The sequence below is a fragment of the Geotrypetes seraphini genome, chromosome 7 (assembly GCF_902459505.1).
Source record: "Geotrypetes seraphini chromosome 7, aGeoSer1.1, whole genome shotgun sequence".
NCBI lineage: Eukaryota > Metazoa > Chordata > Amphibia > Gymnophiona > Dermophiidae > Geotrypetes > Geotrypetes seraphini.
In genome coordinates, this window is record NC_047090.1 from 112,556,727 (window position 1) to 112,576,515 (window position 19,789).

A 19,789-nucleotide genomic window follows, 5' to 3' on the forward strand; every position below is an offset into this window, starting at 1 on the left:
AGCAGAGCCAGTCCCGACAACCCCCTTACTCTGTTCCCAAAGCAGTAGAGCTGGTCCTGACAACCTCCTCCCTCCGTTCTTGAAGCAGCAGAGCCAGTCCTGACAACCACCCTCCCTTCCCCACTCATTTGACAATGTAGCGGCAGCCAGCAAGCAGAGGAAGAGCCTTGTCAGGGTTGGCTAGAAGCTGACTGTTTACCAGCGCTTCCTCTGCTCGCCAGCTGCCGCTACAGCATTGGCTGAGGAAGGAGGGAGGGATGGAAGCAGTCAGGACCAGCTCTGCTGCTTCGGGTAATGGACGGAGGGAGTAGGGGGAGAAGGAGGGAGAGAAAATGGAAAAGAAGGGGGAGAGAAAGTGACCAAGGAAAAAAGGAAGATGATGCTGGACCTACAAGTAGGGTTGGGGGATGATAGAGTGAGGGGGAATGATAGAGTGAGGTGGGAAGGGAGACACAACTATTTTTACATTAACTCTCAAATAACCAGAAACTATAGTTATCCAGTATCCACCAATCCCTATGGGTGCCGGATAACTGAGATTCTACTGTATAAAACTCTATTGATAGTAACACCCACTAATCAGCTAATGCTACATCTTTTGTATTTTAAAGACCAGAACTCAGAAAAATTCCCCATTACTAGTCAGATATAAGCCAAATCTAATGTTCTATAGACTTCCTCATGCAATTCTACCATGGCATCTCTATTTGGATTTCGAAAGCTCCGACATTATAGTTTCAAGACTTCTATATAGAGGCTACTATTTGAGGAACATCTTTGTGATGATTAGGATATTTGCCCAAATAAATCAGTCTTCCACCAGCGCTTGATTAAATTTTATTTAGGATTTATAGTGTCTTTCAAGAATCATATCCTAGTCCAACCCGAGTTAAGCAGAATGCATATATATAGACAGGTTTATTGCAATGAAGACTTTTTAATCATATTAAAATAAAAGTATATTTTATATCACGTCTCTACTTTCTAGCCTCATAAATGGGCTGTTGCAAGAATTCTCAAACCCTAAAAATAAGGCTATCCTGTCTATAACCTAGGCAAGAAAGCTTCTGTTTTCTATGTTAGTTTTAAAATATTGCCAATAAATTGGTTTGAGAATTGCTCCTGAGTACACACAATGTATCCCACAGCAGGAGGGATCTATCTATATCTGCTATTATCCCTCATTCTATTGAAAAATAGCTCATATGATATGATGACAAAATGAATCTTTTTTTTTTAACTGATACTTTTTTAAGGTATGACACAAAACATTGCTTAGAAATCACACATCCAGGCACACCATAGTTTCTGCAGTGCACCTGGCAGCCACAACAAATACAAAATACAACCCCACCCCCGCCCCAAACAGTCCAATATCCAAAGACATCTGACAAAAACCCATTCAAGAACATGAATAGAGTTCACCTATCTTGAAATTTCCGCCACTGTCTCTCAAAGGAACCTATCTGATGCCTCAAATAGGCTGTGAAACGATACATCTCATACCAGCCATCCAGCTTGTCAATCACTCAAGTCCACTCCAATGGAGACAATAGTTTCCAAGCTGCTGCTGCCGCCGCCGCCATTACTCTCACTGCTGTTAAGCCAACCATATAAAACTTGTCTTCCTCTTCCTCCACTCCAGTCAGTGGAAGGTTCAAAAGTCCATTCTCCACTTTAACAGTCAGCAGCCTTCCCAAAATTTGGCATAACATCTCTGCAACTTTTACCCAAAACCCTCGACTCTCACCACATTCCTACTACATATGCAGGTATGTACCCTCCGTCACACATCCCCTCCAATAAGCCCTAGTACACCCATCATGCAGATAACTAAGCTGAACTGGGGTACAATACCACCTAAACAAAACCATATACTCATTCTCTACAATAACAGTTGTTATCCCTAGTGATCTAGTTCTGACCCAAACAGACATCCATTCTTAATAACATAGTAAATGATAGAAACATAGAAAGTGACGGCAGATAAGGGCCAAGGCCCATCAAGTCTGCCCACACCAATGACCCTCCCTTACCTCCCTCTGTGAAGAGATCCCACCTGTCGATCCCATTTAGTTTTAAAATCAGGCACACTGCTGGCCTCAATTACCTGTATCGGAAGACCATTCCATCGATCCACCACCCTCTCGGTGAAGAAGTATTTCCTGGTGTCGCTATTCAATGTCCCTCCCCTGATATTCCACGGATGCCCTCGTGTGATGGCAGATAAAGACCTGAACAGTCAATCTAGTCCGCCCATACGTTATACCCATTAAAAAACTACCACATATATGATTACATTAACTTGTCTCTTCTTTGATATTTCTGGGCTGTAGACTGTAAAGTCTGGTATTATCCTAGGTTCTAAATGCTGAAGTTGTCCAAGCTCACTCCAGCCTATCCAATCATCCCATTGTTTGCAGGATAACTACCGTAAAGTCTGACCATAACATCCTTATGTTCCATATTAGTGGAGTTCACATTGATGCCCACCCCAGCCCATCCTACACTGTGCAGGTCTATCCATTACTGGCCTTAGTTCTTTAATTTACATCCTGAATTTTCTAATTAGAGATCCTCTATTTTTATCCCACGCTTTTTTGAATTCCATCACCGTTTTCCTATCCACCATTTCCCTTGGGAGTGCATTCTAGGCATCTACCATTCTCTCCATGAAGAAGAATTTCCTAACATTGCTCCCAAGTCTTCCTTCCTGCAACCTCAAATTATGCCCTCTAGTTTTACCATTTTTTCTTCTCTGGAAAAGATTTGGTTCTATATTAATGCCTTTCAAGTATTTAAATGTCTGCATTGTATCTCCCCTGTCCCTCCTCTCCTCCAGAGTATACATATTTAGGTCTTCAGTCTCTTCTCATACTTCTTTTTGTTCAAACATCTTACCATTTTCATCGCCTTCCTCTAGACCACCAGATATGGCCTCCATAACTAAACACAATACTCCAAGTGTAGCCTCACCAATGACCTATACAGGGGCATCAACACCTCCCTTCTTCTGCTGGTTACTCCTCTTTCTATACAGCTTAGCATCCTTCTGGCTACAGCAACTGCCTTATCACACTGTTTAGATGCCTTTAGATCCTCTGACACAATCACCCCAAGGACCCCCTCTCCATCTGTGCTTATCAGCCTCTCACATCCCAGCACATATGGTTCCCTCGGATTTCTACCCCCCAAATGCATCACTCTGCACTTCTTTGCATTGAATTTTAGTTGCCAGACGCTAGACCATTACGCTAGACCATTCTTCTAAACTTTTGCAGATCCTTTTTTCATGTTTTCCACTCCCTCGGGGGTGTCCACTTTGTTACAAATCTTGGTATCATCCACAAAAAGGCTAACCTTACCTTCTAACCCTTCAGCAATGTCACTCACAAACATATTGAATAGAATCAGTCCCAGCACCGATCCTTGAGGCACTCCACTACTCACTTGACCCTCCTCTGAGTGAACTCCATTTACCACTACCCTCTGGCATCTGTCCGTCAACTAGTTTCTAATCTTGTTCACCACTTTGGGCCATAACTTCAGCCCATAGAGTATGTTTAAGAGCTCCTATGAGGAACTGTGTCAAAGGCTTTGCTAAAATCTAAGTAAATTACATTTAGCGCATGTCCTTGATCCAATTTTCTGGTTACCCAGTCAAAGACTTCAATCAAATGTGTTTGGAACGATTTACCTTTAATAAACCCATGTTGCCTCGGATGTTGTAATCCATTAGATTCTCTTAAGAATTTCATTATCCTTTCCTTCAGTAATGTTTCCATTATTTCAGTATCTGAAAGTCTGTTTCCCAAATCCAACTCCCATGCCACTACATACCCCAGTCTCTCCTCCTCCCTCTTACTATTAAAACAACTATGGATGTTAGAGATGTCCCTTGGGCAACTTAGGACCCAAAAGCATCTCAAAGGTGGTCTTTCCTTAGATAGCTCCCTCAACATCCCTGAGTTCTGAATATAGTGCCTAACTTGCAATAAGGGGAAAAGATCATATCCAGATAGCCCATATTTCCCCTATAGGTCCCCAAAAGCTTTTACCTGTCTAGTCACCACATCATAACACTGCCCTAAACACACAAACCCCTTCTCTTTCTAACTGTAGACACCCCCCCCCCCCCCGGATCAATCTCTGAATTAAACTGCAAGGGCGTATACCAGGAATATCTATGTTCCTCTAGGAGCCAAGCCCTTGTATGCTTCCACACCTTCAATGTCGCCCTCCTAGAAGACCCCCCACCCTTCCTGGGCACTAACTATCCCCCCTGGAAGCCACAGTAAGTGTAATAACAGAATGTCCTCTCCCCCTCCTCCAAGTTTACTATCTTAGACCTGCCATTCAAAACTAAAATTAAACTAAAACTTAATTTTATAGACCGGGTCTTCAACCAAAAAGGTGCTCGACTCGGTTTACAATAATGTTAAGTATAGCACATAAATATAGAAGAAGAATGTAACCTAGAATAGCTTAGTTTCCAAAGTGTTTAGTAAACAAGAAAGTTTTCAAAGGTTTCCGAAATAAAATGAAGGGGCCTAGACTTCTAAGGGCCGCAAATGAGTAGTTTGATAATATTTTTGAAAATCCGGGACTGTTAAACCTCCCTTGCTTTTACTAAGACACATCACCCTCCTAGCTACCCTGGGTTGCCTACCCCTGCAAATAAACCAAAACACTTGAGCCTGTAATGAAACTGAACGAGTCCAAAACGAAACTATTCTGGCTCGGCCCAAAATTAGAACAGCTGTGTACCCTCTTCTCACTGCCTTCTGGCACCACACTGCAGCTTGAGTTCTCAAGCAAAGTTCTAGGCATCATTTTCGACTCTTCTCTTTCCTTCAATGACCATCTCAACTCCTTGGTAAAATCATGCTTTTTTAACCTCCACATGCTGAGGAAAATGAGATTCTGCTTCCACCAACAACATTTTGCCGTCCTTGTTCAATCTATCATCCTCTCCAGACTAGACTACTGTAATTCCATTTATCTAAGTCTAACTAAAAAAAGTCTTAAAAGACTTCAGCTAATTCAGAACACCGCGGCCAAGTTGATCTTCGCAAAAAGCAAATTTGATCATGTTTCTCCACTTCTGTCCAAGCTTCACTGGCTTCCAGTAATTTCCAGGGTTCATTTTAAATGCGCCTGCCTAGCTTTGAAGATCCTACACGGCATCCTCACTCCCCTAATTCCACTATCCTGGAACTCTTCGAGTACTGATACCACCAGGTCCACCCAAAAACTTAAACTATCCTTCCCCTCGCTTAAAGGTATCCTCTATGCGGGGAAAATTGGGGAATTCTCTCTTCTTCAGAATCACAGGGCTTTGGGCTCCTTCCAACTATTCCAAAAGCACCTGAAAACTAGGCTGTTCACAAAAATGTAATGCTCTCTTCCCCCCTACACTCATCCTCCAACCCCATATGCTGTTCCTTCCTATATTAAGCTCTTGTAAACCGTGCTGAGCTCTATAATTATGGAGAGGATGCGGTATATAAACTTAAGATTTAATTTAGTTTAGTAATCTGTCAGCATATCCACATAGGCAAAGTCTGAAACAAAAAAACAAACAAACCCCTGAGGTAACATCATCATTTTCACCACTTCAATCCTACCAACCCCTGACAAGCTCAATCTATCCCAAGAGTCTAACTCCTGTCAAATCCGTCTCAAAAGTGGTCCATAATTCAGTTCAAATAGATTAGAGTCCAGAGGCCCCAATTAGACCCCTAAATAATGCAGTGCCCTACATACCCAACAAAATGGAAAAACATCTCATAGTTCCTGCTGAACTGATCTGGCAGGGAAACATTCAACAACTCAGACTTATTCAAATTAGCTCGAAAGCCTGACAGTTTCCCATATTTTCTCAAGTCTATAATCATCTCCTCTAATAATCTCCTAGAGTCAGTCAAGGTGAAAAGGACATCATCTGCAAAGAGACATAATTTGTATTCACTGCCACCAACTCTAATTCCCCAGTGGAGGCCTGATCCCTAACTCTCTGAGCAAATGGTTCCAGAACTAAGGCAAACAGCAGCAGAGAGAGGGGGGCACACCTGCCGTGTCCCCCAACATACAGAGAACGGAGCAGAGTAGAATACCCCCCATTGATCTTAATACACTCCAAAGGGGATGTATAGAGAGTTTGTATCCAGCTCCGTAGCTGTGGACAAAACCCCACCTTTTCTAACACTTTAAACATAAATGGCCAGGCCACTCTATTGAAGGCCATTTCCGCATCAATTGCAAGATCACCTGCCAAGAGATCCAAGCCTACTCCATCAGATTAAGCACTCGCCGAATGTTAACCCACACATGCCCCACTACTATGAACCACAACTGATGCCTAACTCTCTGAACAAATGGTTCCAAAACTAAGGCAAACAGCAGTGGGGAAAGGGGGCACCACTGCCATGTTCCACAACATATGGAGAATGGAGCAGAGTAACATATGATCTTAATACAGGCCAAAGGGGATGTATAGAGAGTTTGTATCCAGCTCCACAGCCGTGAACCAATATATCCAGCTGTGCAGCTGTGGACCAAACCCCACCTTTTCTAACACTTTAAACATAAATGGCCAGGCCACTCTATTGAAGGCCTTTTCTACATCAATTGCAAGGATCACCATCTCCTGCCGAGATACCTGAGCCTGCTCAATCAGATTAAGCACTCGCCGAATGTTATCCCCCACTTGCCTCCCTACTATGGACCCCGACTGATCTGGATGGATCAAATGGGACAACCAACTCATCACCCTATCCGCCAAAACTATAGTAAAGATCTTAGTATCTAAGCCCAACATTGAAATTGGCCTATATGAGGCACAGTGTGTTGGATCTTTACCATCCTTCAAAAGCACCGTGATCCCTGCCACCTCATGAAATATGGTAGGGGTGAGCCCTCCCCCAACGCATTTACAAACTGCACCAGTGGAGTAATAAGCAAATCCTGGAAGCGATTATAAAACACCAACTGGTGTCCAGGAGAGTTCCTGGGCTTCATAGAATGTAATGCCACCAGAGCATGATCAGACCAAGTTATTGACGCTATCCCAGAATCCCGAACGGAGGACAACAATTCTTTCTCCAGGAAAATATAACCAGTTTGGGAATAGGAATGGTGTACAGGCAAATAGTCCTTTCCCAAAGGATGATGCCACCGTCAAACATCCACAACATTGAGCTCCTCTAAAAATTTCCCCAAAACCTTACTATTCATTCTGCTATACTTACAGTGGGACCAGAATTATCCAAATATGGAGCCCTAGTAAGATTAAAATCTCCCCCAAACTCAGAAAGCCCTCGTTATTATTCAAAATCAATGATAAGCAATCCCTCAGAAATGTTCCCTGCTGCTCATTTGGGACATAAAGATTAGCTAAAGTATACCACTCCTCCTGGATATCTCCCACCAGTAGAATATAGCAAACCCCCAGATCGCATACCCTCTGCTTTATCTCAAGCCCAAAATCCTTCGCTAATAAGAAACCCACCCCTCTCTTCTTTCTCCCACCCTTGGCAAAGGCCCAGTACCACACCAGAAAACATGCATCCATCACATACCATTAATGGGCCCTCACCAAATGTGTCTCCTGGACATAACAAATGCCAGCTTGCACATGACTGAATTTCTTTTTGTTTTTGTAATAACCATATCCTATCACCTAGAAAACACATTTCAAACTGAGTGTTAAGATGTTTAGGGCCCCTTTAATCAAGCAGCAGTATAGCGTGTTAGCACAGGCTGGTGAGGTAAATGCCTCGACACACATTCAATTACTATGAGCATCAGAGCATTTACCTCACTGGCCCACACTAAAATGCTCTAATTTGTATTATGTTATTATTTTAAATAGCATGCCTAATTATATATTAATGTTTTAATGTGTGCTGTTATATAACTAATTATATTGCATTGCAGCTATATATTGCCTGTGTCCAGTTTATATCTGCTATTCAACTTGTGTGATTTTTTTCAATTAGGCAGTAAATAATTATTGATAACTAAATAAAGCTATCCAATGCAATCTTTTCAAAATCTATCATAGGAGAAAATAGCGTTGTTACCTATCGATGTTCACAGGTAAGAGGCATTTTTATATGCTACACTTTAAGCCAATAATCTATTATGTGCAGACAAAAAATAAAATTTTAATTACTAAGACAAGAAGTAGAACAATCCAAAACAAACTTAAGAGGTTACAAACCTTGGAAGGCAGGAGACTGAGGTGTGCCAGTTGTGCCAGGTTTTGTCATAGGAGCAGAAGAGAAGGGGTCTTCTGGTACACTGAACGTATTTGTGATCTGAGAGCACAGGAAGCTAATGCTGTCTCCTTCCCCTTCCAACTCAGGGACTGAAAGTTAACAAGCAAACATTACAGAGTGCAGAACAAAGGAACAGACATTAAATACTCTGAATACTGAAGTATGCTATACTTGTGACATGTCCCTACTTCTAAGTCAATTCTAATTAACAAGCATTCTGCCTCTGGAATCTTGCATTAGTTATCAAAGATCCATAATAATTAATTTGAAGCTGATGAGCATTTCCTTATTTCCTGCAGCAGAACAGGAGTAGACTTTGTAGCACATTTGCCTATATTTTCAATGCTTTGCTTACTAAATATTGGAATATTTTTACATTACAATGTTTATTTTTCCATTAGACACATTCTCATGGGCAATGTACAACAATAAGAAATACAATGCAATATTTAACTGGTTGGCAGAGATTGGAAATGGAATTTGCTTGGAGGAAAGAAAGGCAAACAATGGAGTGCCTCCGAGATCAGTACAGGGGCCGATATTATTCAATATATTTGTGAGCAACAATGCAGAGTTAAAAGAAAAAGTCTGCCTTTTTCAGATGACACAAGAATTGCAGAGTTAAAAGAAAAAGTCTGCCTTTTTCAGATGACACAAGAATTGCAGAGTAGACACTCCAGAGGGAGTGGGCAATATGAGAAATGATCAACAAAAATTAGAATAGTCTGTATGGTAGTTAAAACTTTAATGCAAAGAACTGCAGAGTGATGCACTTGGTAAGCAGAAATCCAAAAGAGCTGGAGAGGGACCTTGGGGTGATCGTCTCTAAGGATCTCAAGGCGGCAAAGCAATGTGATAGGGCATTGACTATAACCAGAATGACACTAAGCAACATACAAAAAGAGACATAATCAGCAGAAGAAAGGAGGTATTCCATTTTGGAAGCTGTATCTCACTAAGGACATAAAAAGAGAAAGTAAGAGATGAGACCTGAAGACCTCAATATATATACCCTAGAGCAGTGGTTCTTAAACCTGTTCTGGGGGACCTCAGCCAGTCGGGTTTTCAAGATTTCCCTATAAAGTAGTTTATAGTTTATTAGCTTATATCCTGCTTTATACAAAGCGGATCCAGAAAGTACTTACATAATACATCACATACAATATAAACAAATCAAACAAACAAAACATATCAGCGGCCAGCACTTGCAATCATCATAAAACTTCAGTTCCCATATTTTATCTTACAAAACAAATACTTTTTCAGTAATTTCTTAAAATTGTGCAAATTTCCCTGCTCCTGATGCATAGAGGAATCTCATTCCATGCCTGCGGGCCTCTACAAGAAAACACCTGAGTGTTTAACAGGCGGGACAAACAGATTACCATTTTCCACAGAACGGAGTTTTGGAGAAGGAACATATGGCAAAATACCATCAACCAGATTTCTTGGTGCTAGACTATGTACACATAAGTATACCATAACCAGCAACTTATAAAGTATCCAGAAATCTAATTTCAACCAGTATAATTTAATGTAGTATTCTGACACATGTTCCTGCTTACTCAAACTAAAGAGTGCTGCACAACTGAGTTTTGTGCAACCTGCGGAAAACGTCGAGGCTGGTATTCCCAAAAACACAAGGTTGCAATTAGAGAATGACATGGTGACAAAATTCATTACCGTCCCCGCGGATAACCGCGGGAAACCATCTTCATGTCATTATTTAAGGAGAGAGGGAAGAATCAGAGTATGAATGGCCACAACCACTAACCCGCAAGCTTTGCTTTGAAGAATGCTGGTGTAGAAGGACCGAGGTTGAAATAGACACTAGAAAATGACATGGGATTATTTCCCGTGGTTATCCGTGGGGACGGGAACGGTGATGAATTTTGTCACCGTGTCATTCTCTAGTTGCAATAATCAAAACAGGACAAAACTAGTTTGCAGTATGGTCTTAAACAAACTACCTGAGAGGTACGGCCGAAGAGCACTTATCAATCTCAATTTAAAGAATCTTTTCCTAATCAAGTAGGTAGTAGGCATGCAAATTTCTCTTGGGCATATTCATTAGGGATATCTTGAAAACCCGAATGGCTGGCGATCCCCCCGGACAGGTTTAAAAACTAGTGCCCTAGAGGAAAGGAAAGAGAGAGGGGGATATATGATACAGACATATTTGAAAAGTATTAGTACAAATCCTTTTTCAAAGACAAGAAAGCAGAAGAACAAGAGCACATGGACTCAAGTTGCAAAGTGGAAAACTTAGGAGAAACATCAGGAAATACTTTTTCATGGAGAGGGTGATGGATACATGAAATGACCTTCCAGCAGAGGCTCCTACGTGCGTCCTGCGCCTGAACCAGAAGCCTTATCTCTGACATCACAACATCAGAGGGAAGGCTTCCAAATGAGGCGCAGGACGCGCGAGGAGCTGCTGCCCATGATTTTGTGTACTGTAGCACTCAGGAAGAGGGAGCCGGCTCAAAGACGCTGTATTGATCGCACCGTGGACTGGCCGAAGATAACATCGGGAGGCAGGCCAGAAGGCAAGGCACAGTATGGAGGGAGGGAGGGAGACAACAACGGTAGGGGGAAAGATTTTATTTTTTAATTTAGTGATTGATTTACATCTGCTGTCTGTTCAGAAAGAAATGCATATATGAAAAATGAATAGAAAAAAATGGTGTTACAATAAGTACTATTATGGGGGTGGGGTCTGGGGCAGAGATTGGGTGGAGATGGGCGGGGTCTGGCCCATGACAGCCCAGTGTTCTTCAACTGCCAGTCCGTGGACTGGTGCCGGTCCACAAAATAATTATTTTATTTCCTCCGATCCATAGATGTCAAAAGGTTGAAGAACATTGCCCTAGACCAGGGGTCTGCAACCTTTAAGACATAAAGAGCCACTTGGACCCGTTTTCAAAAAGAAAAAAAAAACTTGGAGCCGCAAAACCATTATAAAACAAATCTAACACTGCATATATTGTTTCTTATCTTAATGCTATATACAGGATCACTAAATTGAAAATAAAATCATTTTTCCTACCTTTGCTGTTTGGTGATTTCATGAGTCTCTGGTTGCACTTTCTTCTTCTGACTGTGCATCCAATCTTTCTTCCTTTCTTTCAGCCTCCTGTATGTTTCCTCTCCTCCAGACCTCATTCTCTTCCCCAACTTTTTCTTTCTGTCTCCCTGTTCCCCCTTCTTTCTGTCTCTGTCTGCCCTCTTTCTTTCTTTCTCCATGCCCTCCCCCAAGCCACTCGGTTTGCTGCCACCGCCATCGGGGAATAGCCCCCAAGCCACCGCCGTCCCAAGCTTTCCCTGCAGAAGCGTTGCGCTGACCAGCATTCCGCTCCCTGACGTCAATTCTGACGTAGGAGAGGAAGTTCCGGGCCAACAAGGCATTTCTCCTCATTCCATCCAGCCTGAGCCCCATCTCTCCTTGATCCAGCATTTCCCTTCTGTGTTTGTCAGAATTACCATTCCACCTATTTTCCAGCATCACCCTTCTTTGTGTCCATCTCACCTATATCCCTATCTCACCACTTTTTCAGAATCTTCATTTGTCTCTGTCCTTGTCTTTACCCCATGTTCACCATTTGCCCTTTCAATGTCTTTATCCCCCCCCCACTTTTTCAGCATTACTTCTATGTCTCTATTTCACCTCCTCTTCATGTCCCCTCTGTATCTCTATCCTTATTCAGTAGGTCCTGCTTACCCTTTCTCTTCTTTGTGTCACTATCTCCATTTTCAGCTTTCCCCCCTTTTCCTTTGTTACTGCACCCTGTAGCTAGAATCTTTCCACCCTCCCTCCACGCCGGCCCAGCCCAGTATGAAATATTTCCTTTTGTTTCCCTCCCCTCTCTCTTTCTCTCTCTCTTCTGCTCCCTCACCCACGAGTCCTGCATCTGGCCCTCTCCCTTCTACCTGCACCTGGCAACACCCCCCTGCTCCGCGGCTCTCTTCAGCAACTCGTCAGCAGCGGTGATCAAGACAAGCTGCCGACATCGAGGCCTTCCCTCTACGAGTCCCGCCTTTGTGGAAAAAGGAAGTTGAAACAAGCGGGACTCGCAGAGGGTAGGCCCCGACGTCAGAAGCTTGTGTCGATCGCTGCTGCTGAGTTGCCGAAGAGAGCCGCGGAGCAGGGGATGTGGCCGGAAGCAGGTAGAAGGGAGAGGGAGATAGGAAGGCTGTAGATCTCCGGAGCATGACACCGACCCCGGCCAGGATGATTTCTTTTTCAGGCGTGCAGCTTACAAGTCCGGCGTCGCGACGGGAAATAGCCATGCTGAGCAGTGAGCTCAGCACTACACAGATGAAAGCCTTGCTTGCTGATTGGTCCGGCGGCACGGCGGGGCATGGCCGCCGGACCAATCAGCAAGCAAGGCTTTCATCTGTGTACGTGCTGAGCTCACTGCTCAGCATGGCTATTTCCCGCCGCGACGCCGGACTTGTAAGCTGCATGCCTGCGTGACACACTACCGGAGCCGCGGCAAAGGTGGAAAAGAGCCGCATGCGGCTCTGGAGCCGCGGGTTGCCGACCCCCGCCCTAGACCATGCTTATCTTTCTTGAAGAGTCATATTTCAATGGCTTTCCTGAAAGCTACAACTTTATAATGGTGGATTTCACTTTGAATTACATTTCACTTTATTTTTATAAGTCCTTTTGCCATGCCATGCCATAACAATCCCAAATCATACACACAGAAGATATACTGAGTAGAGAATGACAAGAGGACAAAATTTTCCCCGTCCCCATGGGAACTCATTTTCCCTTCCCCGCGAGTTCTTATCCTGTCCCTGCCCTGTTCCTGCAAGCTCCATCCTCATCTGCACAAACCTCAAACACTTTAAAGTCATAAGTGTTTGAGGCTTGTGCAGTTAAGGCAGAGTTTACAGGAATGGGGCAGAGGCAGGGAAAATGACAAAATTCACGGGGATGGGATGGAGAAATTGAGTTTCTGTGGGGACGGGGACAAATTTATCCCCGTGTCATTCTCTAATACTGAGCTCCTGCATTCCCCTCCCCAATCCTTCTCCAATTAGGCATTTTTCATATCAATCCCCATTCTCATCCCCCTTCACATGGCTCCTACTTTAGTTACCCCACTTACCTATCCTATCTGCTGCCTTCCAGATGTCCTCTTCTCATCACCTTTCATTTCTCTCACCTCCCCCATGTCCTCTTGAAAACCCTCAAAACTGGTTCTTCCTACCCCATACTGATCTCCTCTCAGCTTCTACATTTGCTTTCAGGATACCCATAATGAGCTCCATGGTAAGGTAAAAAAAAAAAAAAAAAAATCTTGCAAACATGAGACCCAAACTTCAAACTTAGAAGTGGATAAAACATCCCGTCTCTTGTCAACCACACTAATTTGTATTGTTTGCTTTATACTTTTCTTCTTGACCATAGGTAATTCACTGCACAAAGTCAAATTCACCAATATCAAGGGGAAAACAATTGAGACAAAGTAAGGAGACCAGAAAGAGCTGGTCTGAGAAGAGGTCGTTCTAATAGAAGCTAAATTAAAAGGTCAGCTGGCAACACTGAGAATAGCAGCAATTTACAGACAATATCTATATAAAACTATGCCCTTTTACTGGCCATTATGTTTTAAATGAATTTCAAAAGAACATCCCACAAAACACATGACTTTGCCCCGATCCAGCCAGGCATGTGAGCTCCTCCCTCTGCAGTCCATTGGAGAGATCAATCTACCTGCTTTTAAATATCAGCAACAGTAGGAAATCAACTGCTTTTACACCTAAGCAGCAACAGGACCAGCCACCACTACCAAGAGCCCTTTGCCCCGATCCAGCCAGGCATGTGAGCTCCTCCCTCTGCAGTCCATTGGAGAGATCAATCTACCTGCTTTTAAATATCAGCAACAGTAGGAAATCAACTGCTTTTTTACACCTCAGCAGCAGCGGAACTATCCGCAACTACCAAGAGCCCACAGATTCAATCCAGCCAAGAGTTTGAGCTCCACCTCCCCCTGCAGTACACTAGGAAGATCAACTGTTTTTTACACCTAAGCAGCAACAGGACCAGCCACCACTACCGAGAGCCCTTTGCCCTGATCCAGCCAGACAAGTAAGCTCTTCCCCAGCATTCTGTTGGAAAAATCAATATGCTTGCTTTTAAATATCATCAGAAGTAGGAGATCAACTGCTTTTACACCTAAGCAGCACCAAGACCAGCCGCCACTATCGAGAGCTTTTGTCCCAATCCAGCCAGATGTGTATGCTCTTCACCATACAATTTGTTGGAGAGATCAATCTGCCTGCTTTTAAATATCAGCAGCATTGGGAAAACAACTGCTTTTACACCTAAGCAGCAGCGGGTACATCCACAACCACCAAGAGCCCACAGACCCGATCCTGCCAGGAGCGTGAACTCCTCCCCCTGCAGTCCATTGGAGAGATCAATCTGCCTGCTTTTAAATATCAGCAGCAGTGGAGATCAACTGCTTTTACATCTAAGCAGCAATGAGACCAGCCACAACCATCGAGAGCACTCAGACCCGATCCTACCAAGAGTGTGAACTCTTCCCCCCCTGCAATCCGCTAAGAAGATCGACTGTCGGCTCCGGGCGGCTTTCCCGCAGAGGAGAGAATCCTGCATTCACCGTGGACCTCATCTGGGGCAGCCTCCTTGGAGCGGCTGGGACACGGGCAGTGTGTCTGGGAGGGAATGCATGGATGGGAGAACATCGCAGGGGAGGGGACATAGGCATCCTGGGACTGTCTGCCAAGTCTCTTCCCTGAAGAAGCCCTTTCTGGAAACGTCAATCGCTCCTCCTAAACTTACTTGCTCCACTTCATCACTGACACTGACCCATTCTGCTTCTATTCCTTTCTCTCCTCTCTTCTACCTTCCAAAGTATTTAGATCAATGCTGTCTTTTTAAAATGTTTATTTTATTTTTATTTTTCCTCTAACTCTACTTTTCACTTCACTATTACCCTCCAGGTACTTTAGTTAGATTGTGAGCCTTCGGGACAGTAAGGGAATTTTCCAAGTACCTTTCTTATTTCTAATCTTAATGTATATTTTCTGTAAACCGCTTAGAACCTAACGGATGTAGCGGTATATAAGAAATAAATTACATTACATTACATTACATGACTAGAAGTTCCAATCTCTATTTTCCATGATATGATTCTTTTTTCTAAGTACTATTTCTCTTTCAGTGAAGCACTTTTAGCTTTTCCTTCTCTGATATCTGCAGTAACTGAATTATCTTTTGTTCCTCAGGTCCACAGCCTAGGAATATATTTGGAAGAATATTTATTGATAAAATTACAGATCAAGAAAATAGCTGGTGCTGTCTTTTGTAAGCGGGGTACTCTTAAGATGTTCATGTTGGTGGGCAAATTTATGCTTGATATACAGATATGAAAAAATGATTGCAGAATCGTTAGGGAATAAGAAAATTTTCAAGTTAATATGGGTTCCATTGACGTCTTTTGTTGATCTATTGTAGATTTGTTTTTTATTGATATATTATGTACACATCCAGGGGGAGGGAGGGATGGTGGATTTATTTTTAAATGATTCTCTGAATTCTTGTAAAATTAATGTATGGGTTTATTTATTAGTGCTTATTATATATCATAATGAGCTTTTTGAAGATTTGATTATTAAATTAAAAATTTATAATAATTATGGGATAGGGTGGGGGAGGGATATAGATTGATTTGTTTCTTGAAAGAGTGTTAAGTGATGTCTTAAATATAAAATGTATTTAATTTGTATAGCACTTATTGAAAATGAATAAAGAATTAAAAAAAAAAAAAAAAGATGTCCATGATATATCTTGCCCCTGGATGATTTTCATTCAGTTTTATAAGTGATGGTTTTATGTCTTCCAGCTAGCCATCTGCGCACATTTCAACTAGTTCAAAATTAGCAACCAAACTGCCTACCAGCTGCAAACCTAGAAAACATGCTATCCGTGAGTTCTTACACTCGTTGCTCTGGTTCAATGAGTTTAAATTGAAAGTTCTTGTTGATTTTAAATTAAGAAATTTTCATCTTTATCTGAGACTTTGCATAAGCTGTTCATTTGGCAGGAGTCCAAGAATGTGTTATGCTCGAACGCTGCCAGCCTTCTGACTATTCCTTCTTTAAAATTTGCAAAATTGACTTTGGCTCATGCGATGGCCTTCCTTCTCCACAGCTGGTTGGTCCCTGGCTTTAGAATTCACTGTCTGATAGTTTGCATTAGAATATAATTTAATACACTTTTGGAAACAATTAAAGGCTTTCTTTTTTTTTTTTTTTCTAAATCTTTATTCATTTTTTAAAACTTACATCAAGTGTACAATTAATAAAACATTTAAGATTAAATACATCAGATACATAAGTTTATTCCCTTCCCACCCTCCCATTCCATTCATATTTAAACAAAAATATATAAATATAAATACTCTTATTTATAAGTTAAAACCTTCCATATAATTTAGACAACCCACCCTCCCCCTCTTCCCCCACTTGCAAATGTACTTCAAATAGAAAACGGCATCTATTCATTACAGTAAGCTGTCAATGGCCCCCAGATCTTTATAAATTTATCATAATTACCTCTTTGTATAGCAATTATGCTTTCCATTTTATAAATGTGACATAATGAATTCCACCAAAAGGTATAATTTAATCTACTATAATTTTTCCAATTACTTGTTATATGTTGAATTAAAGGCTTTTTTATTTCAAGAGACTTATTTCAATAAATGCTCTTCCAAATATACTCCTAGGCTGTGGACCTGAGGAACAAAAGATAATTCAGTTTCTGCAGATATCAGAGAAGGAAAAGCTAAAAGTGCATCACTAAAAGAGAAATAATACTTAGAAAAAATAATCATGGAAAATAAAGATTGGAACTTCTAATCATGTGTTTTGTAGGATGTTCTTTTGAAACTGATTTCCAGGATGTTTGTTAATTTTTTATATTGTTTGTACTATAAATCTCATTTGTTTTAATGTGACTTATAAATACTATGTGTTATTTGTGTACTGCAAAGAGTGATTTTAATCAATTTTGTGGCCTAAGTGTACAGTATGCATAAACAAAGAAATATTGCTGAACCGGCAATGCTTCCATGTGTATACCTGGATTTGCAATCTGGAAATCCGTTTTTCTTTGTACTGTGGAAGGCAATTCGTTGATTCGCAGGGAAAGCTGCCGTTTAAAAGGAGACATCTTCTGACTGAGTGCTGGGAACCCTCGGAAGGAGCCCTGTCTGGCCAGTTGCTCTATGGGAGCATGCCTTCGAGGAATAGCATGGGGATAGTTCGTATCTTTATCTAGAGAAATACTATCGAGAGGAGGAGATGTTGGGGAGGGAGGCGGCAGTGGTATACTGTTGGTTCCCACAGTTAGAGGTGCCATGGTTTTTATTTCTGTTTCATCTATAGGAAGGAAAAAAATGAAGTTTAGAAATCAGGACTTAAAAATACATAAATCACTTCTTGCATTTAATACACTAATTCGTGCTCATCCTGGATTGTAAGTCCACTTTTCCTCATTTAGGGCCTGTTTTACAAAGCCGCAGTAACGGCCCCAAAGCCCATAGAGATTTAAAGGGCTTCAGGGTTGTTGCCGCACGGCTTTGTAAAACAGGCCCTTAGAGTCCTTCACAAACAGCAAATGCAGGAAACTTCAGGTTTTCTTACTAATGGAAAGGAAGCCTCCTTGAAGATAATTTCATTGCCGATTGAGCAAAGGTTGTCAAGAGGTAGCAGGGACAACCAAGAGTTATCACCAAGGAAATCTTTATTGTGAATATGATCCAACTCGGTCAGGTTTTGATATAAAAGCCCTTTTCAGGGAATAGTGTTTGTGCTCCACCTTCAAACTACAGTAAAAGGGGCTCCTACAATATGTAAAAATTATGGCATTTGGCTCAGCAGCAAATGGATCATTGTATAGTCTATATATTCAAATCACTCCTTGGGAAACTGTGGGACCCCTAATGCAACGTTTCATGCCAAAACCCAGCCAAGTTGGGTCATATACATAATAGAGATTTTCTTGGTGTATCTCCTGGTTGACCCCGTTTCTCTTGGCCATATTTGTGTATACAGTGTGGAGGTTTTCATTCTGTTTCTCCTTATTGCCATTTACAGTATACACCAGCATGCATTATCAAAGTAGAATCAATCACTTTCTCTCCCTGGAGCTCAGGAATATTTCTTCAATATACCCAATTTCTGCTTATTTAATTGGATGGGAGATTCAAACCAAAGCAGTGCCATAGCACTATACAACTTAGAATGCCGGATATTAAAACAACAAAATAGGTAATGCATACAAATCGCGCTGGCGTTGTGGGGGGTTTGGGGGGTTGTAACCCCCACATTTTACTGTAAACTTAACTTTTTCCCTACAAACAGGGAAAAAGTGAAGTTTTCAGTAAAATGTAGGGGGTTACAACCCCCCAAACCCCCCACAACGCGGTGCGATCTGTATTAAGTAAAGTGGGGGGGGGGGGGGGGGGTTCCCCCCCACGTCACCCCCATCGGAGCCCTAAAAACAGTAATTTTCTTTGGCGCGTGCCTCAGCGCTGCGCTCAGTTGTCTGCTCGCGCCTTTGTCCCGGCGCGCTTTTGACCTGACACCGCTCAAACAAACTGAAACAAATGTCTGTAATATTAAATAACAACAAAATAGGTAATGCATAGTAAAACCAGCACTACATCTTTAAATGATTTTATACTTTTGAATACACAGCAGAGCAAAAGTAGGCAGCAAATCTTTAAAATAAATATCTTCTGTATAAAAATAGCCCTGAGAGCCGGCTCTATGGCTCAAATGTAGCACTGTATCTTGCAGCACAGTAGACACTGGTTTGCATCTCCAGTCCAGTGGGGCCAGCTAAGCTCAGGAAGGAAGTGAGGGAGTGAAAGTACCTTCCCCTATTACAGCTATCTACCGCCGAGTTGTTATGGCAAATCTAGTAGAGCAGGAAGCAGGTTCCTGGAGTAGTCTAGTGGACAGTGTGGTGAGCTATAGACTCAGGCCCAGATACCACTCGAATTACTACACATATGGTGGAATATGTGAGCCTTCCAAATCCACCCAAATCTCACTGTACCTACAAATAGGTTAACGCCTGTAGGCATAAGGGCTATTGAGGTGGTATAAAGTTGAGTCCAGTAGGTTTTGGGTGGGTTTTGGAGGGTTCATCATAAACTATAAAGGGGTTATAGTGAGATGTGGGCCTTTTTATGTGAAGTTCACTGTAGTGCCCCATAGGGTGCCCCACTGCAATTCTGGGATTTGTGTGTGATCAGTCTACTAAAAATGCTGGACTCTCCTACATCCCAATGGGTTGTTTTGTGTGGGGTTTTTTTTAATGTGTTTTATTTTTCAAACATGGTTCAAAAAAGTAGATGTATTGAGGATAAGCACATCGGAGAAATGGCCATTTTTGAAACAAAAAGATAGGTATTTTTCAGTTTTGAAAATGGTCATAATTGCTACTGGACTTTTGGGTG

The 19,789-nt window shown here is 42.1% G+C and overlaps 1 protein-coding gene across 9 annotated transcripts in view; it reads right to left on the bottom strand.

The window, feature by feature from the left end:
* Nucleotides 1-19,789, bottom strand: part of NUMB (NUMB endocytic adaptor protein) — a 165,148-nt gene that overhangs the window by 3,345 nt on the left and 142,014 nt on the right. For 8 of the 9 annotated variants that reach the window (XM_033951083.1, XM_033951087.1, XM_033951084.1 and 5 more), the window contains 2 exons: nucleotides 17,403-17,702; nucleotides 8,225-8,371 (listed from right to left, as the gene is read on the bottom strand). In XM_033951083.1, the coding sequence (XP_033806974.1) occupies nucleotides 8,225-8,371; nucleotides 17,403-17,702 (447 nt within the window). The remainder of the gene's footprint in view (nucleotides 1-8,224; nucleotides 8,372-17,402; nucleotides 17,703-19,789) is intronic. The other variant, XM_033951091.1, reaches the window with a different exon arrangement.